Here is a 20334-nt window from a genome sequence, read left to right as displayed (position 1 = left end):
AAAATAAGTTTGTCACACTTCTGCTTGTTTAAAAAGAGTTTTTATTATTCAATTTAAAAAGGGCATACTAAACTATGTAATATACAAGCTTTTATCTTATTTAATCTCTCGAAAGAACACATAACAAGACACTATTATTCGTGCTTGAAATCAATTACTGCATCCTTTTCAAAGTTCCAGCGAGCTCCATTCTTTTTCTTGAGGTTAGTATGCTGCAAAATAGTATGGAATGTATTTTCAAATTTTGTTCTATTATTTAGTGTTTAATTTCTTCTGATTATGTATCTTCCTTTATGTGCATATGGACACCTCAGTGGTCTAATTTATTAGCCTATTTAGATGATTTTAAAACTTGATGTATGTAGAACGAACAGAACATGCAGTATTTTGCTCTTATCAAGCATGAACTAGTACATTTGCAAGATCCCCAATTATTAGAATAGCTAAATAAAAAAAATGGGTTGGCTTTGAAAACCTTTGGATACTAAATCAGATCAAATCTCTAGAACTTTACGAGAATAAAACATCTGAAGAACAACATCAGGAATATAATGCGATGTGCTTTCTTACAATTAAACATCGTCGTTTAAAAGATTTCTCTTACTTTATATTGTAAAATATAAACATATAAAAATTTAATATAAAAATAAAATATATAATATAAAGTTACTTTATATTGTAATTGTTTAAGTTGCTTTATGAATTAATATTTGAACTGACTATGTATTTGCGGATTAGTTTGTGTAAAAAAGAGGGAAATAAATAGACTTGTATTTTATAACATGTAATTGTTAAAATTTCCCTGTTCTCGGTGGTGTTAAAATTGTCCATCTTAAAACTTTGTGTTCTATTGTTAGAATATATACATCCCACAACATGAATCGATGTCCATTAAATGCATTTTTCTTCAGATCGAAACAGAAAGAGCAGCGTTTCTCCCAAAAATTGTGTTTTGTTGACAAAGTGTTTGAAATGGTTAACATACAACAGAAAGAAAATATGATAGTATGTAGTATGTAGATAGAGGAGTTTTAATATGAATTATTTTACGAATGTTGATTTGTTGTGTTGAATTCGCACCGGAACACAAATATTGATTTATATAATCTTCCTAATTTCAGTTGTTAAAATTTATATGTAGTCGAGGGGAAAATGGACACAATATTAGGTTAGGTCAAGGTTGTACGGAATTGATACAGGAAAATATTGAAATAGAAAAGAGGAAACAGAGATATATGGTTTTTCTTCTTATTCCAGAATAACCAGCTAGAACCAAATAGTCTCTTTTGCTGGTGTGGTTTGCTCGAGATTATGTGATATGCGGCTGTGAAAATGTTTAAAGCGTGTAATATCGCTTTTTCGGCAAGTTTGGACAAACAGAGACGTAGCCGTGCCGGTCTTTTATATCCTGAGGCAGCATGGTACCAATTATTGAGCGTTGCCAACCTTAGAATTCCGCGTGGGTGTATTTGTGGTAGCCAGAAGAATTGTAGCGGTCGCAAAATTATTTTTTATAATAGCGCCATATTTTGTAAATATCTCGAAGCTTATGTGCACATCTTATAGATAAAACAGTTTCAAATATCTCATAAGATACGCTATCCTTCAAATTTAATTTATAGTCGAGTATTTTACCTTTTATCGTAAGGTTTTTTCAAGATATGATGGATGAACACAGAATAAGACAGAAACTAAACGGATTTTAACTTAATTTTAAACCATTTACAAACAACGAATCCATCTTTTTTTCTCGTTAACAACGTTGGTCGAAATGGATTAAAATATATGCAGGTAAACGCTGCGAACAATTGTTTTTTTAGTCCATTATCCGTACATAAGAGAGACAGGAACGTTCCTGAGCGACAAATAAAATTGCATTTCGCCACATATAAAAATTGTCTGCGTTTACAATGGTTTCGCATGACGGAACGTGACACAATGGACGAATGCGAGCGGTTAAGGAAAAACCTAGCCGAGCACACGAACAGATTAAAATGCCGCTCAAAAATAAAACAGATTTATTGTTTTCAAGCGTCTCGTAGAATACGAGACTGTTTTTGTTCGGTTTTCATTAGAGGCTGCCTCAAATAAAATCTCAAATTTCTGATCTCGTTTCCATTGCCACAATATAATGTTGCGGAATGTATTGGAACGTAAAATTAATTCTTTTTAGTGCCACCTATCGACAGCAATTTTAATGTTCTGACGTTTAACGATAATTTAACACTGTCAAATTAATAGTTTTGGGACATGTCAGATACGATTGATATTTGATCTATGATTATTTATTGTTTACATAACAGGTAAATGAAAAGTCCCCGGCCTACCATAGTAAAACATATTTTTTTGCCAAAATTATTTTTTTTATCCAACATAATTCCCTTCAAGGGTGATACCATCATTATAGCGACTCTCAAACTTTTCGATACCATTTTTGTAGTACGATTTGCCCTTTGCTTCAAAATTTCTTCCTATCAAGCATTTTTTGAGATCTGAGAAAAGGAAATAGTCGCCAGATCTGGAGAATACGGTGGACGAAAAAGCAATTCGAAGCTAAATTCATGGTTTTTGACACGGCGCATTGTCTTGGTAAAGCAGCACTTTCTTTTTCTTCGGCGGCCCAATAACGCTATGTAATAGTCGCTGTTGATAGTCCTTCCTTTTTCAGAGCAGTCCACTCGGATGACTGTCGATTGGACTTCGGAGTGAAATGATAGAGCCACGTTTCATCCATTGTCACATATAGACGCAAAAACCTGGGTTTATTACCCTTGATCATCTTCAAACACTACTCCTAATCATCAACTCGTCGTTATTTTTGGTCAAAAGTGAGCTCGCGCGGCACCCACTATGCACAGAGCTTTCTCATACCCAAATATTCGTGAATGATGTACACATTCAGTTGATATCTTTAGAGCGTCTGCTATTTCATTCAATTTCAATTTAAGGTCATACAAAATCATTTTGTTGATTTTTTAAATGCTTTCGTCGGTAACAACCTCTTTTGGACGTCCACTGCGTTCACAGTCTTCGGTACTCATTTCACCACATCTAAACTTAGCATACCAATCTTTGATGGTTGATTTTCCTGGGCAGTGCCCGGAAACTCGGCGTCAAGCCAAGTTTTTGCTTCAACTGTATTTTTTCCCTTCAAAAAGCAATATTTTATCAACACGCGAAATTCCTTTTCATCCATTTTTTACACAACAACAAAAGTTGTTTCACTCAAAATGCTCTAATTCACAAACTAATAATCCGTCAGTTATCAAATTCATACACACATCTTTTGAGGGTTAGGACTAACTAAAAAACATATGAATTTAATTCTAGTAGCGCCATCTATGTGTCAGGCTTTCAATTGACCTGTTATGGTAAGGGTACAGGAAGCCAGTTGCTCATTAATCAGCCGGTTTATTAAGAAGCTATTAACTGTAGTAACTAGCATTTATTAACCGACATCAAAAAAGGAGGAGCTTCTATGTTCGGCTGTATATTTTTTTTATTGTATGTTCGACGATTTATTCGCCAATTATGGACCGATTTTCAAAATTCTTTTATTATTCGAAAGAGTGCACTTCCGAGATGGGTTCATTGGAATCAAATCAGGATCTATTGGGGGGAAGGGGGGAAATCTAGGAAAACGCTCAAATTTCAAAGACACTTTCAATGTATTCACATATTTTTTATCTTTAATAATCATATATTTGTGTATAATGTTATTGCCTGAGCTGATGTGACGGAAAATCGGAAGTCGTCCGGTGCAGAAGCTATTCAGTTTGCTTTTTAAAAATATTGCAATTTCTTTTAAGACAGATGCAATTCTTCCTATGAGTGTCTGGATAGTTACCAACATGGTATCCTTCGATTCTTGTACCGAAACATGCGCTAAATAATTCAATGATGTTTTAGATCTAATTCTCACTCGCTGTCCTAAAATGTCCCATAAAAGTTGAGTTATGTTAAGATTCCTCGAACAAAGACTGAACCTCTTTGGGCTGTGTATTTGAGCATATTATTATTTCGGAATCTATAGAAGCCATAGTAAAAACTTCATTATTCAAGATAACAAAATATTCATTCGCAGTACTCCAGCAAGTGATGTGAGTGAGAGAACCAGCTGAACACCACGTTATTGGCGCCAAATCATAAACTATTCCCATGCTCAGTATAATCCATAGGACCATACTTCATTCTTCCAGTCAAATATCCAGATTTAATGATTATTTCACCTTTTCTTTCGCCGCTTACCGTTGGTATCTGCTACAAAGTGTTTCGCAATCGTAACCCTTTCATGAATGTTAGCTTCGTAAAACTTCCACTCCGTTTCTGGAAACGGTATCATTCAATTGAGTGTTAAGTTCTTCTGTCGCTTACTATATAATTTACCGTGAATATTTGGCATCAGTGAGTGAATAAGTTCAAGCAAAGGCCACCAAAATAATATGGTTGTCATAACCTAGAGACACTGACACTGACTGACTGACTGAAAATCTTATTAGAAATAAGTGTTTCTAAATCGTTCTTCGATGACGTACCCGAAGTGCATGAAGTTAAAGACACTTATTACTAGTACTAGAAACTATACTAGCCCATACATTATTTATTAGGCACAACGAGATTATTGAGTATAACTTTATAATAAACAAGTGCCGCTGAAAATTATAATTTCAACATAAAATCTTGAAGAAGATTATTAATAACAATATAACTTGATTTCAATAGTTTAAAAGTAGCGAATTTGATATCGACGAAAAATAGAATGCAATGCACGAAAGTGCGAACGGTTTGTTGAATGAAAACGTTCGATGAATTAAGTTTAATAAAAACTTAATATGGAAAATTCTGGCATAGGCTGGGAAAAGACCAAGACGAAAGGAAATTATTACAATACAAATTTATCTTAAATACCATTACAAAGCAGTTTGCCAATCTTTTCTCCGTCATATTCTCCAGATGTTGCTCCATCCGATTTTCGCTTTCTGGATAGAAGAAATAGAAAGTAGTACCTAATTTATAATAATACTAGTTATAAGATATCGTTTTCTACAACTATTTCCGTCTAACAGGCAATACAGCGATACCGTGTCGAAAGGACTATATTTGTTTGGCTCAATCATCGATGCATATTCGCACTTCTTCAGATTTTCGAAACCGTGTGCTAGTCAAGGCGTGCTTCATCAATATGAATTTACTGATCTTCTGTAGAGCAGAAAGTTTCAGAAATAGAACAGAAACTTACGAGATGCAGCAGTGTATCCTTCCAACTTTTGTAGCGTGTGGCCAAGTTTTACCGGGCAACCCTGTGTCAAATGTCTATTAATGTTGCTGTTGCTGAATTTGTTCATATTAGTAGACATCAGCATTGACAATTTCATTGAGTTTTAGTAACTCATAATACACTACACTTTGCTGATCCAGATGCTATAATATTATAATACTATGCTATGCGCGACCACATGCTATGCACCACCAGATCCTATGCACAGAAAGACTTTATGGCAATGAATATTCCGCTTGGGTGGCGATATGGATGGTTATTCTAAACTAATTCATTTTTTTTTGCGTCATACTATATCCGGTTTCCATCGACAGTCCAACGTTCCATTTTCATCCAACGCAATTCATTGTCTTCAAACTTTTCTGTTCCTCCAACATATTCTTAGTCATTAACATCAAAATCACTACATTTAGATCGTTTTTACAGATGTTGATGAATTTCAGCAACATATTTCATCAAATCGAGCAATAAATATTGCAAATGCTATTTTAAGCGTTCTGTGATTAGTTTTTGTATACACTGAATAACTCAACTAAAAGGAAAAATATTATTTTTTGTAGAGAAATATCAAAACCATTATATTTAACAGTTAGTTTAGATTGTTTTACAGTTGTTTACATTGATACTTCGCATTTTTAGTAGTAGTAGAGTAGTTTTCCATGTCAAAAAATGGAAAAAATAGTAACGAGCGATGAACAACACTTTTAGCAAAAATATTATTTTCAATTTAATTTTAAATAAACAAGTGGTGACTAACCTAACAAATCATTGACTTAATAAAGTACGAAATATTACCTTGATTGTCAGTTGCATTTCGGTCTGTCGCCTGTAGGGTTGGCCCCAGTCGGACGCCCTCACCCTTAGCACATACTCCCGACGCATACTTTCGTAATCCAAGAGCTGAGTGGTCTTGATAACACCAGAAAAATGATCGACTTCAAAGGGAGGCTTGTTCAAGTTCGCGATGAGATAAGAAATGTAGGCGTTCTCGCCCCGATCCTTATCTTTAGCGTGAACAGTGGTGACAGACGTACCGGCGGGCATATTCTCGTCTATCCACACGGTCATTTCCGGCTTGTCGAAGATGGGATCGTTGTCGTTCGTATCTTCGACGTATATCTTAACCTGCATCATAAACAACGGTGATTAGAATAAACCACAATAAATGTTTTCCCTGTACTAAATACCTTGGCCGACGATTGCTTCCTAGTACCAACATTGCCCTGATCGATCGCTGATACCGTTAAACTGTAAAACTGCTTGCTCTCCGTATCCAAAGGTACGGCAGTATATAACATTCCTGTCTCAGGATTGATGGTAAATTCTCCTCCTTCATTTCCGCCGACAATTTCCAAGAAAACCTATACAAAAAATCTTTATTATACGCTCTCAATGTACATAAAACATGTCTCCTGCAGCAAAATCACTACTTGAAGTGTGAAAAAGTAATCCAATAAATTGTATTTTGTTGAAGTAAACTACCACCAATGCAACCTCTTTTCACTGCCTATATGTCACAAGTCTAGATTTAAAAAAAATGGTTTAGCTTATGAAATACTATAAATTAAAGTTTTTCGTTTTAAAGAAAATGATACATATTATGATAACAATAATCAACAATCGCAAAAAATAAGGTGTTTGTCTTATCGCTTCGTATTAATGGATTTATAAAAATGCATTTTATTTATATCTAGGTCGATATTGATACTTTATTTAAAAAATATAGCTAATACTAATACTAAATCAGTCATAATAGGTTGAACAAAAATTCCTGTGAATTGCACTCAGTGACGATTGCTGTAAGAATGTTAAAAGTAAAAAAAACATATTGATATATATCGACATTGATCTATACATTTACTACATTTACTACCCCGTTGACTATAAGGAAAGTCTTTGATCTGGACAATATGTAAGATGTTTAAAGAAGTATCGTATCTGATAACTTTTGTATATTAAAAAAAAATTTAAGATATGTTTTTTTATAGATTTTATAGACCGTTCCATATTTTTCAAAAATCCTAGAACATAAACGTTTGGGCTGTAAACTTCGACAATTTCTTGTTATTTTATTGTTTGATCATTTTATATGTCTTTGTACGGCACTACACACTATCACTATACACTTCAGAATTTATAATGAATATGCGAAACAAATTATTATGATACTCTCTCGTTAAATTTCAATGTTTAATGACTACATGATGACGTCAAATTATTTCCTGATGATATAATAAATTTTTAAGATATAATAAATTTTTAAGATATAGCCAATATATCACATTTATCATTGGTCGTATATTTCACATATATTTGATCAGCTCATTTGATTTAATTAGTGTAAGAATGAACACATACCTTTACTTTCCATAAAAAAATTATTTCAAACGTGAGACGTGGCGATATATTGGGTTGTTTCTCTGTTCTTGTCTTAATGTAAACAAAAGCTTATAACATCGACACACCCAAATTGAATAGGAATATTTTACTACGGGTATGATGAAACTGTCAGCAGTTTAACAGTGACTAAATGTCGTACGGTGTTTACATTGTACATTATTGAAAAATCAAAAACACCTACCAAAATGTAGATCTATAATCTATTAGTGACTCGCTCTCTTTTGGTACTTTTTTTGTAAGCGAGCAAATTATTAAGCCTCTAAACATTCAAAAGCCTCAAAACAAGCTATATTGTAATAATACCATTTATAACTCTTAAACAAGTAGGATATTTGTATTTTGACAGCCAATAGACTATATGCGAATAACGATATTTTATGAACTGAAAATTTAGATGAAAAAAAATCACTTGAATCTCGAAATTTAGAGCTAATCTTTTTATGATAATTTTAAATTTAGCGGATGAATATACATGATATTTGAATATAAAAAAGCAATGCACAAATACTCAATTGTACAAATATAAATTATTTTTAATGTTTCGGGTCTATGGATTGAAATCAATATTTAATTTAGTAAACAATAGACTAAACATCTGACGTAAGTTAATTATAAAATTATAAATAATAATTATTTATAAATTACTAAAGACTAAAAAAAGAAACACACATTGTTTGAGAAAGATCGCATACCAATCTAAACAAATATAAATATAATCAATCTAAACAAATAAAATAAATCTGAACATAACCCATATATTTGAATTATATAATTCATAATAGAACAACACCACTGCTACTGGCGGAGTTACTCTTGACTGCTGGAATCATATTTTTTCAAAAGAAACTTTAGAGTCTCGTATGAAGGGATATTCTTAACATTTAAACCTATTTCGGCTGGAGTTCCACAGAACGATGTCTTGGGACCAATCCTCTATCTGCTCTATATTGGTGATATCCCAATAACAAAAGAAACAGTACTTGGAACATTTGCTGACGATACAGTTATCATGGTAAACGATGCATAACTGTCTAAGGTTGTATAAAAAGTACAAGTAGCGGTAAACAAGATCTATAAATGGACTAGAAAAAGGAAAATAAAGCTTAACAGCTCCAAATCTGTCCATATTTTTTGCGTTGTGGCGAAATGACAAAATCCTACTTATGTGACACTTGACGGTTGCTCGGTTGTTTAAGCAGAATCAGCTAAATAACTCGGAATACATCTCGATGGTAGATTAAATTGGATACATCATGTTATACAAAACGCAGAGCAGATTAGACTCAAAGTCAAACGACTGTACTGGTTAGTCGGAAGGTACTCTCAACATGACATCAAATCAAAGAGATTGGTTTATCAGTCAATCATAAGCCAATTTGGACCTATAGGGGTAGAAATATAGAGTTGCACTAAAACATCAATCCAACTATAGTAATCCAACGCACTCAAAACAAAGTTCTACGGTTAATTAGCAATGCTTATCGCTACGCAACCAACGAGAAGCTGCATGATGATCTCGAAATCAAATGGATACACGAAGTGATCCAAGATATCGCCTAAAAACGTGAAATAAGGTTGCTAAATTACAGCAACGTGGAAGTAATACAGCTACTGAACTATATATAATCGCAGGAAATCAAAAGATTGAAGCGAATGAACCACATGAACTTGTTTGGTATATAAGAGTATCTTTAACTTTAGCTTAAGTAGATTAGTTTTATTTTAATTTCGGAAATACACACTGATGTATTAATCCCGTATTCACCTTTGTATTATATTAATACAAGTACAACAGTAGTAATAAATTAATTTGTATATTAAGATTGAACTAAACATATTTAATGTAAGACGCAATTATTTAAAAAAATAAATAAATAAAAGTTTATGGAAAAAAAATTGGCCAAATGTGAATTAACGACCTAATTGTATTGACTACGCGATCAACCCATTATTTCAGAATTGCATTTGTTGTATTTGCATTATTACGGTTCTCCAAAAGACTTACAACAAGATGCGAAAATTATTGTTAAACTCAAAAGATACTTTGTCCTATAACTTCAAAAACTCATTATAAACTCGTCAATTAATTAAAAGTATTGGATGTATTTTATTGTATCATTTAGAGTGTTGATGAGAACTTTCTCTCACCTATAGTTATTTTGTGAAGTAAAAGTTATAATATTTCGAAAATGGATTACTTTTCCACGCACTTAATATGAAGAACAAAAGCATATACATAAAACATGGCTGTGCTTCATTCGTAGACATTTTTACAGAATCGTGGTGGGAGGGGAGAGGGAAGAGAATCCTTCTCCCTTTCTTAAACAAATCGCTTGTGGTTACCTGTGCGTTTCGACCCTCGTCAGAATCGGTAACCTTCAATCTTATCAGAGGGGTGTTGATGGGAGCAGTTTCGGGCACTTTGAAGTCATATATTTCCTTGTTAAATACTGGGGCGTTATCGTTCAGGTCCGCCAATTCTACTTGGACAGATTTGTAACATTCTCTGGGAGGAAGACCTATTAACATAAACAAATTGATATAACATTTTAAAATTAATATAGTATTTTCGACAGTTCGAATTATTTAGAAAATGTATTAGACATTTAATGGGATTATATTGAAACAAATGATCTATTAGCAGAACTCTTATATAAACCCTACAATTTAAATTCCATTCCTAGACATTTCATTATACAATATTATACAATGTACAATTTAAATGCCATTAAATATATATTGCGCTCGGTATGCAGAGCAATAATGTATTAAAGTTGACGTAAATTGATAGCCGATAATTCAGTGACAATTTGATAGTATTCTGTTTAAATAGAACCATTACAAATATAAAGGGCGTGTATTTGAAGTACAATTATGCTCTAAATGATTGATAAGCGACAATATATGGAAATTATAGTACAAAAACAAATTTATTATTAAAAAAACAAGGTAAGAAAATTATTGCATTATTTTAGAATACGTTTTAGATTCATATCTTCCAATTTAGATAGTGTTGATATTGATATTTGAATGATATTTTAAATATTGTTGTGAGGGCAAAATGAAAAATTCTCGACCTGACAACAAGTAAGATTTGCAGTTAAAAATTAATTTTAGTTTTCTACATAGTCTCCTTTAGTTTCAACACACTTGATCCAGTGTTTCTCCAACATCAATATTCCTTCTCCAAAGTGAACTTCTTGAAGCCTGTGAAAGTATTATCAAGATCAATATCTAGGGGCACCAAATTAAAAGAATAGGGGGAGAAACAGACCTCTTCTTTGACTGATCAAATAGGATGCAGCCATATTTGTCGCATCGCATTGTACATTTGTAGCCAACTTCACGTTGAAGCCTCGTTGACAGACTTAATTTTTTAGTATGTATCATTTCGTCAAATGTTAAGTGTGAACACAAAATGTATTTAGTGTGTTGAAAATGTCTGAATTTCTGCTAAGTAAATTGCAATCGCGGGAAGTTTTACCTCAATTTAAAGAAAAAGGCGACTGAATGCATAATACTTTGAATAACATATATTGTACGAGAGTCGCTATTTATATTTCGGTTATTATAACAAATAGTCCAATTATTAGTTAACAAAGACTTCTGGCAAACAAATGATTGTATACCAATCAGAATTTACGATCCCCTAGAGGCACTGTTACAATATGACCAGTTTTCTCGAAGAAACAGGCCACCATTTTCTTTGAAGTGCTTCATGCGCGAACAAATTTTCTTGGATTTGGTTCATCTTGGAACACTTATACAGTTGACTGCTGCTTACTTTCGGGCTCATAGGAATATATCCATGATTCGTCATCTGTCACGATTTTATAAACCTCTTTCGAAGCACCGATTCGATTGAATTTCTCAACCATTTCTTTGAACCAATCGACACGAGTCTTTTTTTGAGCTATTGTCAAATTGTGTGGGATCCAATGCGAATATAACTTTCGCACAGCTAAGTGGTCATGTAAAATCCCTTATATGCTGGTGGAACTAGTGTTTAGAGATGCCTCAATCTCACAACAGGTGACATCACAAACATCGACGCATACAGCATCGATGTTTTCTGGCGCAATAGCCGATTTTGGGCGACCTTCACGAAACTCGTCGGACAGCGAACTACAACCACCATTGAATTCACTAAACCAGCGATGCACGATGGTTTTTGATGGAGCTTCATGGTCAAAAGTTAAATTAAGTTGATTGATGCACTCTTGTTGCGATAATCTACGTCGCAAATCGTAAAAAATCATCGCACGAAAATGTTCACGATTCAGTTCCATTTTTTGCCGAGACGAAATTTTCAACTAAATATAAAATAAGCAATTAGCGTCCGTGCGACAAAATGTTTTGAGTACGTATATCGTCAAAAATGTAAAACTCTATGATGGAACTGTCAGATCGACCCACATGACAACAGTGTTGCCAATTTCCGAAATATAAATAGTGACCCTCGTACAGATATTATTTGACAGTAAAGCTTCAAATTGAAAAAAGAAATAATTTAAAACTATTTAATAGGCCTAATAGCACAAACAAGGTATTTATTACAAAGAACAAACTTGTCATACGAACTAATGACCCGTATATACAGGCATAAAACATACATTTTTGCTGATTGGAATGCAATATCAGTCCGGTCGATAACTTTTCACTTTATGCTCGTATTTTTATATGCATTATTTTTCTTGTTTTATATCGACGAAACACTTGCTTCCTGTAATACAACTCATATCCCTGTTGTCGAACTTGATTTCAACAGTTTAATAGTGATAACAGTGTTTGTTGGATAATATAAACCTAACTCAAACGTTAATGACTGAACAGCTTGGAAATATTGGCATAATCTGAGAAAAACATTCTTTTGTATTTTTCTCAAATTATGATTAATTATGAATTTAATCGCGGTGATAACTCAAATTTAGTAAAAATTCCATCGGAAGGATGAAAACTGAGTGTAATATAACAATTTAAAATGAATAAAAAACATTACGTTGAATCATAAGCGCATGTTATACAATTGACGAGTTCAACATTATGTGACAATTTTAATATTGAAAATATAGGCCAATATATGAGTAGCCGCGCATCCAACACGAAACAACGACATTCGGTATATATTCACAAAGTATTGCTATCACGTAATATTTCCGGATTTCACATTGTAACTTCAAGTAATACAATAATATTCAAAAAATGCTAATGCCGCTAAATATGATTTTTTATCGTGATTAAACCTTCATTTCTAGAGCTTGGTACTTCTTTAGCCGTTAATCTTCAATTTCTCGGTCAACTGAATTATTTACGGATCAACAAAAAGCTAAATTCTCGTCTCACTCAATATTTGCTCCAGATAATGTTACGGTTTCGTGCCATACGGACTATACCACACGGAACGTAATTCGTACTGAGCACTTTGGAACAATTTAATAAAATGTGTATTCATTGCTCAAATTCTAGCTTCCTAAGGTAATTTTAATTTCCAATCTTAACTACAATTAGGTGTAGAAAATGTATAGGAGAATAAAGTCGTCGCCAAAATAAGTCGAATCGGCCAAGCTTTTGCTTCCCTAAGACGGTGCGTGTGGATGAAAAATATTACAATAAAGACTAAAATTCACCTCTTTCGAACGCAATCCTTCTGTACGCTTCCTAGATTTAGAAAATGTTGCACTCTGACATCAGTGCATCGTTGAGAGACAAATTCAGAGACAGAGAAAAGTTAACGAATTCCTCACAGACTCCTCTGTCCAAATCAACTTTTTGAATCGAAGATACAGCGAACATCTCCGAAAAAGGTATGGACCCAGATCATAGGAAGCAGTCTGCAAAATAAAAGACTAACAATGTCCGAAGCCAGAAGCTGCGGCGGAAATCTATAACTGATTTGTATCCTTAAGTTTAAACTTATATGAAAGGACCAACACAAAAGCGAACGACAAGTCCTCGTAATTTACAGTACCTCTCAGAATAATACATTTTATGACAAATGATAAATAATACAATAGGTACCAAATTCTATATGGATTTCAATACGAAAAATTAATCTAAACCATAATCATATCTAATCAATCAATTTGTAGTGTAGTTCGTAGCAACGTAAAGTCTTATAGAACGTCTAATTATTGGTACTTGTTACTGAGAAGTACACTTAGTAACCGGCTATATCTTGGATACGTTCAAAAGAATAATATGTTGAAGGTGTGGAATTGCAAACTCTGCTGGATGAAAAGTCAACTCAACATAACCAAGGTCATCGCTGAAATTTAATTCAATCTACGAGTAATTGAAAATGAGTTAGATCCATGCTACATGTCCATGCACGGCGGATATTTGAACTGAGTTACATTCCATATACACAGATCTTTCAGATAAAAAGATCGTTAATACCTTACGCACAACTTATTTCATTCCAATTTCAAACACCTGTCATTAATAAAAAACTCTATAACATATAACCATAAAAAAATTGTACTAGATCATAAATAAAAATTACCTTTATCAACTGCTCTCAGCTGCAATTTATAACCTTGAGGCGTTTGTTCTCTATCCAGCAGCTTCAAAACCTCGATATTGTACTCGCCCTTTTGTCTGGTGGGCCTGATGCGAAAGTGACCATCGGGATCACCATCCACGATCTCTAGCTTATCGATTTCACCATGAATGCCACTATCACGATCCGACACATTTACTATCGCATAAATGTCCGCACTACTGTTTTCCACTATCATCGGATGACGTCGAATACGAATATCTGGCGGGTATAGATTCACTTTGTTAACGGTCACGTGCACTTTTGCCGAACTGAAGCCCGATCCAGATCGTTGTGTGCCCCGGTCCTGAGCTAACACCGTCAAGTCGTGGCGGATACCTTCATTATTTCTGAAAGAATCATCATTCATTATTATTATTACATTACCATGTCAAATAAATTCAGTTTCAATACCTTAATGGGCGAGTTAATGTAATCACTCCTGTTATAGGATGGATAGCGAACTTTTCGGTATCCTCAGCAAAAGAGTAGTATATTTCACCATTCCGTCCTAAATCAGCATCTTCAGCGATTACACGAACAATACTCTGATGAACTGGAGTATCCTCATAAACGGTGGCGTTGTATTCCATTGGGTAAAACAATGGACTCAGATCATTGGTATCCAGAATAGTGACCACAACCATAGTATCAGAAGTATATTGCACCTGTATGAAAAAGTATATGTATTAAACTAGAATCAAATTTAATAGTATGATCAGAAGATATAGTATTACTTCAAATATATTTTTAAAATATTTAAAATTATTTTGTTTAACTATCTCGTGGTTATAAGATACAGCAATTTATTTATGAACTTTCGCCATCAGTCATAGATCATCACATATTTACGATGAAACATCAATAAACCGCCAACATGACTAATTTTTGTAGGTTATAAAAACATATTCGTTTTTTTGCACTTGCTTTTCTATCATATTGTTTTTTGTAGAAATGATTGTGGAATTTTTATAATCAAAAAATTACAAAAACTTGTAAATTCAATTGATAATTTCTGCTGCATCTGTGATGAAATGTTAGACAAGAATGTTGAGCATAGAAATGCAATAGTACACCAAATATTGAGACTACTTACATTTAGTTGAACCATAAAACAATAAAGAAATAAAAATGAAGAGAATCATTCATCGTTCAATGTTCAACATCCAGTAAATTTATCAGCTTATATTTCATTCCAGAACTATAAACTTGGCATAGAAAACAAAATCTTCAAAAGTTCAACATTCCAAAAGCCAAATTCTATGTCTCTTATTTTAAAGAAAAACATAACGAAAGGTCGAGTATACATCAATGGAATTTTCTTCAACCTAATGATGTCTTTCAATATTACATATTTTCAGTGTATACCTAGTGACATTAAAAGTAATCTCCTGGAGAAACAGAAACATTGACTATTCGACAGACAGAATCTTAAAGAATCGACAGAAAATTACAAGATATGAGGGATGCGCAATTTCTTAAATAGAATCAGAAAAAGGTCTCGGCATTCATTTGGAATGCAGGTTGGAAACATGAGTCCAATAACTGAGCAGACCTGACACAAAATTAAATAATTGCGATTTTGGTTGTAAGAGCAAAGAGATTAATTTCTCAGTCAAAGCCTATTTGGACTTATGGTTGCAACAATACATTAAATCGACTACTAATCCAACGCTGTTAAAAGAAAATTTTTCGATTAAGTACCAATGCTTGACGCTACATTACCAACGAAGAATTGCACGATGCTCGAAGTAGATCTACGAACTTATCCAAGATTTCGCCATAAAGAATGACAAAAATTATTAAATCATCGCCATTACGCACATAACTAATGGCCAAAGCGCGGGAAATCATAAGTTTGAAGCGAACCAATCCGCACGATCTTGTACAAAGTGTGTAAGTGTTACTATTGATTTTAGCTTAAGTTAATTTAATTTACTTTTATTGTGCGAAATATGTCAGACACTAATGGAATTTTACTTTCCATAACTTGACATTTTTCTAACAAAATTAATTCAATCACCTTTTGTTTTCCATCTTTGATGCTGGCAGTGGCTCTGATCTGCAATGTGTACTTATCCTTCCTTTCACGATTCAACACGTCATTATTACCGGTTTTAATTCGAATGAATAGGAAGCAAAAGTCGCCCACTAATCGGTGTTCCGCCTTGAAGAAACGATCCCCATCTATTATCTTATATCTGAAACAAAAACAATATTGAGGCTAGATTTAAATTACATATACAAATCGACTAGTTAAAAGTACTACAATTACATTTTGCTGAACAAGAAAATTATAATATATATCGTGTTAAAAATTGTAAAAGCGAGTTTCATTTGTTTATGCTTTCGCGATATTCGCGATATATTTTTTAAAGAAATGTACCATTCAAGGAAGTCATAAATTGTTGCAAATATCTACAGTACTTCCAAAATTAATTTGTCGCCTTTGCGAATCCTTTGCAGCAGAAATAATTACCCTGAATGGCAACATTGTTGATATTTCTTCGTGAGCTGTATTTACCAGAGGTGATATGTTACATGTCCAAGGATCGTTAGAACTTCATAAGAGTTCATTTGTGAAGACCATACGCTGAGAGTCACTACAGTTTTTATTCAGTTGATTTTAACAATGGTAAGCTTCTTCACAAGCTTATAACTTAAGTAAGCTTATTTTTATTATATTTATTACTCTCTATACATTGCCGCTATTTATTTATTTATTTTACTTATCGAGTTGACTCAAACGTTCATGACAAAGTATATTCTGTGTTCATGAGAATGTATCGGGAATTGATGGCTTCGATCGGGATCGGGATCATCGAACAAATAATTTACTTTAAATTTTGCATTGCAAATGGAATTTCGTGCACCGAATCATTAAAAATATTACTGAAGATTTACGGTAAATCGACTATCAAAACAAATGTATTCAAATGCGGTCAAGATATGCTGTGATATTTTCCTCGCTCTGCTTAGTCACCAATATCACCAGTTAATGTCACTATAGTGTAGAAAATTTATACTGAAAATCATCAATTAAATTTAAGTTGGAAAATCTCAGATTTGTGGAAACAAAACTCTTGGATTTAACAACACAATTGTAAACGAGGTCCTGACCACCAACACAAATACTATCGAAAAACTACCTTATTCATCTAAAATAACTTCTTATGTTATTTAAAGCCGGCCTTATATTGCCTGCATCCAAAAAATATTAACCCTTTTGTATAGCCAATCATTTTAACCGACTTTGAATAAGGAGGAGGTTCTATGTTCTATGTGTTCGCCGATTTCTCGACAACAATAATAATAAAATTTTGTAACATATACACAAAATTAGATTACGAACAAAATAAATTTAATTAAAATAATATTGTAAATAGATAAATAGATTTAAGTAGGTATTAAGCTAAATTGTGTGTATATAGTAGAATATAAAATACGTGTAGTAGATAGGTTGAACAACTTTATTTATTTTTAATTAGTTACTACAACGATTGTTATGTACATATTTTATTTTAAAACGTTTTTCTTTGTGTTTAAAATCTAAGTTTGATTATTTTTTAATTTATAGTGAGTTTCCTATTTATTTTTAATTAATATTTTATTTTTTAAAATTGCTTGATCTATTTGATCGAGCTCTGTTTTCATAGCCGGTGCTCAAGATAAACACTTTTATCTACTCCTCAACCAAAAAGCTGCTGCTGATGCCTCAGGATTTTCAGAATTCTTCACCGAATCTCACCTGGTTTTGGTCTCAGATAACGCATCTTATCTGATCGTGGAGATAAGATGTATCTTATTGATCGAGAGTTATCTTATCGATCCATGTCTTTTTCGGAACCGTCATGTCCAAACGATTGCAATCTGACTCTCTGGATCTGTTTCTTAACTGTGCTGCGATTGTCGTATGTTAATCGAGCATTTAAACAATTTCAAGCTTACAGATGTCCCGCCTGCAGCAGTTTCTATCTCAGAGTCATGTAGAAGGATTGACAAGATAAATATTGATTGTAATATTTTCTTTACTTCATGCACAGTATCTTAATCAGATTCGTACATTAAGGTTATTACTTAAGCAATTGGTTCCACTTTTTATATCTGATCCTAAGTATTTTAATGCCTCCACTTGCTCTAACTGGATGTTATAACATCACATTGGTAAATAAGTATGTAGCTTTTTTCCTCCATATATTATTCTCCTTGATGATTTCTGCTGTCACTTGTTCCACTCTAAACATCTTAACATACATTATAGATTCTACTGCTGTTCATAATTCGTCAAGAAACGAAGTGATGGAACAACAACCATTGCCAGATCTGCTGAACTCTATCATAGGTCATTGAAGAGCTGTATGAAGAACTCCTTTCATTATTCGAGATGTTCTTCGTGCGACTTTATAAAGTTTCCTTGAATGATATCATTGATCGATTTACTTCTTCAGTATTCATGCCATTCCAATAGGCTTGTCGTTCTAGCTTTAGTTTTGGCCTAACCTCTGTTTAATTGTAATAATATATATATATATATATATATATATATATATATATATATATATATATATAATTCGATATAATATGGAAATCCTCCATACATAATTATTTTCAGTAGCGAAAATCGTAATTTTCAATGTATATAAAATGGAAACCTAAAACTAATTAACATAACAGCATCGTTGCCTCGTAAAGTGTGGCAGTTTTTAAAATATCGTTGGTAATTCACAGTTATATTTTACGAAAATGCTTATATTTTTTGTGACGATTAAATTTATGATCCATTTAATAATAATTAACAAATGACTCGCCGCGAATTTTGCAAATAACTAATAAAATGGTCCCTGTTAAATGTAAATGTTTACACGGGATATTTTTAAAATAGCTTAATTTAATGATAATATTAACGATTTATTTAATGTGTTTGTGGTGAGTTGCACCACAAAATATAAAAGGTTGAAGTTGAAAATTCACCATCATCCGTATTAATTTAATATTTTTTGATCAGTGTGGCCTACCAGAGTTGCTATTTATATTCCTTCTAATAACAAATATTGACTAAAATTGAATTTATTGTTTTTCAAAATAAGCTCTCCGTAAAATTCAACACACTTTCTTCAGTTCGAATTAAAATAACATCAAAACACACATATTGAACGCATCAACCGCTTCTTTGGGTATTGAATATCGTTGGCCACATAATTTGTTTTTATGTGTTTTTGCGTATTACGAGTGCGTTTCTTTCATTTCCAAACATAATCTCCTCTTAACTCAATTGATTTATTCTGATGCTTTTCTAATTTTTCTATTCCTTCAAAATTATAGTTTTTCTCAAACTATTTCAGAGATAGCCTCTTCAATGGAGCCAAATATCTTACCACCCAACTATTCCTTCCAGTTTGAAAACTAGAAATAGTCGCAGCGGACTAAATCTGGAGGAATAGCAGTTCGTAACTCAATTTATGGATTTTTGTCATGATGAGTATACACATGTGTACCTATACATTGTCTTGATGGAACAATACTTCCTTTTCGCCAAATGCGGTTGTTGATTCTTCGACATCACTTGTAGTTTAAATTTGGTGGTACAGAGCATTTATCAACCAACCGATATCAAATGGAAACAATAAACATTAATCAGTACAAGAAAATCAATGTGTAATGCGTAGGATTAAAAAAGTCTTTGTAAAAATTCTGTTGTTTGAGAACAATGGAAGGTTCCAGAGAACGAGTCCTCTCTTTTTCGATTTTTTTCGATATTTTCGTATGTTTCGGATTTTAACTTAAAGAAAAAGGTGTGATAATTAAAGGTATGTCGCGATGATCTTAGAATACCTAGTGCCATAGAATTATAGAGAGTCAAGTTAACAGAGAACACTGGAGAAAAGTTTTAGCGTTGTCCGCCTACCATCAATTAAATTGATTACTTTAATTTCCTAGTGTGGACACCAATGCAAAAAAGGCATTTGACTAAAAACAAGATCTGCTCTATACAGCTGATACCCCAACAACAAAAGAAACAATACATGGAACATTTGCTGACCACACAGTTATAATGGCAAAAGATGTATCTCTGTCTAATGCTATAGAAAAAGTACAAGTAGCGGTCAATAAGATCTAC

General features: G+C 33.0%; 1 protein-coding gene across 9 annotated transcripts in view; it reads right to left on the bottom strand.

The window, feature by feature from the left end:
* Positions 1 to 20334, bottom strand: part of kug (FAT atypical cadherin kugelei) — an 837087-nt gene that overhangs the window by 465453 nt on the left and 351300 nt on the right. For all 9 annotated transcript variants that reach the window (XR_013005376.1, XM_076401386.1, XM_076401385.1 and 6 more), the window contains 6 exons: positions 16240 to 16417; positions 14631 to 14884; positions 14181 to 14566; positions 10022 to 10197; positions 6466 to 6639; positions 6074 to 6403 (listed from right to left, as the gene is read on the bottom strand). Coding sequence is in view for 8 of the 9 variants with exons in the window: in XM_076401386.1 (XP_076257501.1) it covers positions 6074 to 6403; positions 6466 to 6639; positions 10022 to 10197; positions 14181 to 14566; positions 14631 to 14884; positions 16240 to 16417 (1498 nt within the window). In the remaining variant the exon portion in view is untranslated. The remainder of the gene's footprint in view (positions 1 to 6073; positions 6404 to 6465; positions 6640 to 10021; positions 10198 to 14180; positions 14567 to 14630; positions 14885 to 16239; positions 16418 to 20334) is intronic.

The sequence above is a fragment of the Rhynchophorus ferrugineus genome, unplaced genomic scaffold (genome assembly GCF_030347505.1).
Source record: "Rhynchophorus ferrugineus isolate W39M unplaced genomic scaffold, kcgeb_rfMv2 rfM4, whole genome shotgun sequence".
Lineage (NCBI taxonomy): Eukaryota > Metazoa > Arthropoda > Insecta > Coleoptera > Curculionidae > Rhynchophorus > Rhynchophorus ferrugineus.
The sequence above is the reverse complement of the archived record's forward strand: the minus strand, read 5'-3'. Positions and strand labels throughout refer to the sequence as shown.